This window comes from Austrofundulus limnaeus, unplaced genomic scaffold (genome assembly GCF_001266775.1).
Source record: "Austrofundulus limnaeus strain Quisiro unplaced genomic scaffold, Austrofundulus_limnaeus-1.0 Scaffold7, whole genome shotgun sequence".
Classification (NCBI taxonomy): Eukaryota; Metazoa; Chordata; class Actinopteri; order Cyprinodontiformes; family Rivulidae; genus Austrofundulus; species Austrofundulus limnaeus.
In genome coordinates this window covers 2,800,333-2,804,139 of record NW_013952409.1, presented here as the reverse complement: position 1 = coordinate 2,804,139, position 3,807 = coordinate 2,800,333, and the positions used below count along the sequence as shown (strand labels likewise).

Genomic DNA, 3,807 nt, shown 5'->3' with positions numbered 1-3,807 from the left:
CCTCTAACACCAGCTGAAAATCAAAAAGTGAAATCCAGCTGTTCTCTGAGCAGCTGGACAATCAGATAATCAGTTCTGGGATTCAAGACGCTTTCTTCTTGTTTAACAACAAACTGAGTCGATGCAGTTTCTGCCTTTTCAATTTCATAAATTAAAGTTAAAAAAAATTATTGAGCTAAAACTCGTCTTTTACAAAGTTTGACTTAAACAGCTGCGACTGTTGGTACTTCCACAACTGATCCTTCTTGAGATATTTAGGCTTTTTCTGACATATTTTTCTATGGAGCTGTTTTTAATCATCCTTAAAACCCTTTAAAATGCTTATAAATCTTTATTGAACTGTACTTTTGCTCTGGTTTTATTTATTTATTTATTTATAAATTCAGCTTCCATTCCATCATTTTTATTTGCTTTTAAAGCTATCATTCTATTTTCTGCTTTTCCTCCGGTAATTTAAACTTCTGTGCTTCTTTCGGCTGCTCTTTGCTGTTAGCAGTTTTCTGTGTTTTTAGCTACATTTTAGCTCATTTTGACTTCTTTCTGCTAAATTCACCTTTTTGATCCAACGTGCTCTTTCTGTTCTTTCTTTCCGCTTTCTTAACTATTTCAAAACAAATGGCAAGTATTTTATACTTATTTTCTTGTTTTTAGCTCATTTTAGAATTTTCATTTCATTTCCGTATTTGTTAATATGAAAGTTTTTTCATGTACTTTAACTTATTTATGCTAATTTTAGCAAATTTTTTAGCTCTTTTCGTGTTTTTTGATACCTTTCTATTGATTTTTCACTTTTGTTTTCCTGCTTTCATCAAAAATCGGCGCTTCAGATTTAACTCACGTTAACAGTTTTGTTGTTAAAAATCTTCAGCTTCTTCAGCAAAAATCTTTCAGCGTTAATCTGCTGCGTTTTTGCAGGAAATGTTGTTTCTGTAGTTAATTTATTCAAAGTGAACACTAATATTATTATTAAAATAATTTTAGGGTTTATATTTGGGCACAATAAGTGGCTGGATGAGGTGGTTTTATTTTGAAAACTCTGGCAGGAAGCAACAGATGGTCTGACTTCTTTTAAAGATGATTATTGTGTGTTTTTTTGTTGCACAGTGTGTCGTTTGTGTAAAACTGAAGTCAGGTCAGCTGAGAGTTGAAGGCTTCCCTCCTGACCTGCAGTAAATGTTGCTGCACTGCAAAAACCAGCATCAGAAACTGTTGGATTTAAAACATTTAGTTGAATTTTCTGTGATTAAAACAACTTTTAGCAAACAGCAAAGATATTATTATTATTATTATTATTATTATTATTATTATTATTATTATTATTATTATTATTATTATTATTATTTGTAGCCTTTTATTACCTAATGTGTTTATTTTATTTTAACATCAGGATTTTTATCTGTTATTTTAGCACCAATCTAGTTTCTGAATTTGTCTTAAAGACATAAGTTACTGTTAGACAATAACAACGAAATCGATTCTTTAACTTTTATAAATTGATTTACGTTTTACGCAGTTATAATGGATTATTAATTCGTTCTGATTAATTGTTACAATATTAGTTGATGTATTTCAAGGAGCATCACAACTGACTAAAGAAATTTATTAAAACTAAACAAGAAGATAAAGAAAACGTTTGTGGAAGAATAAAAAGCAGCAGGTTCTGTTGTGTTTATTTAAAAATCTATATTTTTTTAGAATTTGTTCAATTTTAACTCGACTTTCTGATATTTTCATCTTCAGTCAGTAAGTTGTTTTTGTTTTTGCAGGTTTTCGTCTGACGCTGGGTTCTGCTTCTTCTCATCCTTCCTGGTGGTCTCCATCTCCGTCTGCCTTCGATCAACCATCAGATTTCACTTTTTCCCCCTTTGGAGCAAATTATTCCTGATTTTTTTTATTTTAAATAAATCAAAGCTTGAAGTTGCTCAGCGGCACATCGGCTGGACGGTTCAGCAGCCAGCATGGAGCGCAGCAGCTGGAGTGGCAGTGAGAGTCCAGGGGAGGACTTGGACAGACTGAGTGACTCAGGAGGGGACAAGACCATGGATGGGGACCCCGAGGGGGTCTGGAGCCCGGACATTGAGCAGAGCTTCCAGGAGGCCCTGGCCATTTACCCGCCGTGTGGGAGGAGGAAGATCATTCTGTCGGATGAAGGGAAGATGTACGGTGAGTGACCTGAGGTGCACTCTGGAAACAAACAAACACAGAATCAGTTTTTTATTCTTTCAGCTGCTTTAGGCTAATTTTAGCTGCTTTACTGTTTTAAATATTTCACAACAAATTTTAACTTTTTTGTACATTATGTTTTGTTCCTGCTAATTTAACTATTTCACAGCCCTTTCACCATCTGGGTGCTAATTTCAACTTGTGTCAGCTACATTTAGCTTGTTTTTATGCTAACTTTAGCTGTTTTCTGCTATTTCAGCTCTAATTCTGCATCTTTCTGCTGTTCTTGTGCTATTTTTTACTTTTCTTTCTGCTAATTTAAGCTTTTTACACTTCTGTCTGTTGCATTTTTCTCATTTCAGCTGTTTCCTGCCTGTTAGCTGTTTAGCTGTGTTGCTAGTTATAGCTTTTTGAAGCTAAAGACACATAATGGCTTTTAAAAGTAATTTTTTCTGCATACTTCAGCAAACACGTGCTCCTACATTTTTGTCTTTTCAGCATGTTCAACTCTAATTCTGCTTCTTTCTGCTAATCTGAGCTTTTTACACCTCTTTTAGCTGCTTTATGCTAATTTCAGCTTGTGTCAGCTACGTTTAGCTTGTTTTTATGCCAACTTTAGCTGTTTTCTGCTATTTCAGTTCTAATTCTGCTTCTTTCTGCTATTTTCAATTTTTTTCTGCTTCTTTCTGCTAATCTGAGCTTTTTACACTTCTTTCAGCTGCTTTATGCTAACTTTAGCTTTTCAGCTGTTTTACTGTTTTAAATATTTCACAACAAATTTTCACTTTTTTGTAATTTTATGTTTTTTTCCTGCTAATTTAACCATTTCACAGCCCTTTCACCACCTGGGTGCTAATTTTAACTTGTGTCAGCTACATTTAGCTTGTTTTTATGCTAACTTTAGCTGTTTTCTGCTATTTCAGCTCTAATTCTGCTTCTTTCTGCTATTTTCAACTTTTTTCTGCTTCTTTCTGCTAATCTGAGCTTTTTACACTTCTTTCAGTTGCATTCTGCTAATTTTAGCTGCTTTATGCATTTTAGCTACTGTTTAGCTGTGCTGCTAATTATAGCTTTTTCAAGCTAAATACACATGATGGCTTTTTAAAGCCTTTATTTCTGCATACTTCAGCAAACACGTGCTCCTACATATTTTTTGCTGAGATCAGCATGTTCAGCTACATTTCAGCTGTTTTACTGCACATTTTGGCTGCTTTAGATATTTCACAACAAAAGTTCACTTTTTATGTACGTTATGTTTTGTTCCTGCTAATTTAACTATTTCACAGCCTTTTCACCATCTGGGTGCTAATTTCAACTTGTGTCAGCTACATTTAGCTTGTTTTTATGCCAACTTTAGCTGATTTCTGCTATTTCAGCTCTAATTCTGCTTCTTTCTGCTGTTCTTCTGCTATTTTTTACTTTTATGTTTCTTTCTGCTAATTTAAGCTTTTTACACTTCTTTCTGTTGCATTTTTCTAATTTCAGCTGTTTTCTGCCTGTTAGCTGTTTAGCTGTGTTGCTAGTTATAGCTTTTTGAAGCTAAAGACACATAATGGCTTTTAAAAGTAATTTTTTCTGCATACTTCATAGGGGTGTAAGAAAATATCGATACACTGAAATATCGCGATATTTCATTTCCCGATA

The 3,807-nt window shown here is 33.7% G+C and overlaps 1 protein-coding gene across 1 annotated transcript in view; it reads left to right on the top strand.

Moving 5' to 3' along the window:
- tead1a (TEA domain family member 1a) overlaps nt 1-3,807 on the top strand; it is a gene marked incomplete in the record, with an annotated part of 62,010 nt that overhangs the window by 23,725 nt on the left and 34,478 nt on the right. Inside the window, 1 exon segment of the mRNA XM_014032956.1 lies at nt 1,767-2,163. Coding sequence (XP_013888410.1) covers nt 1,959-2,163 — 205 coding nt within the window.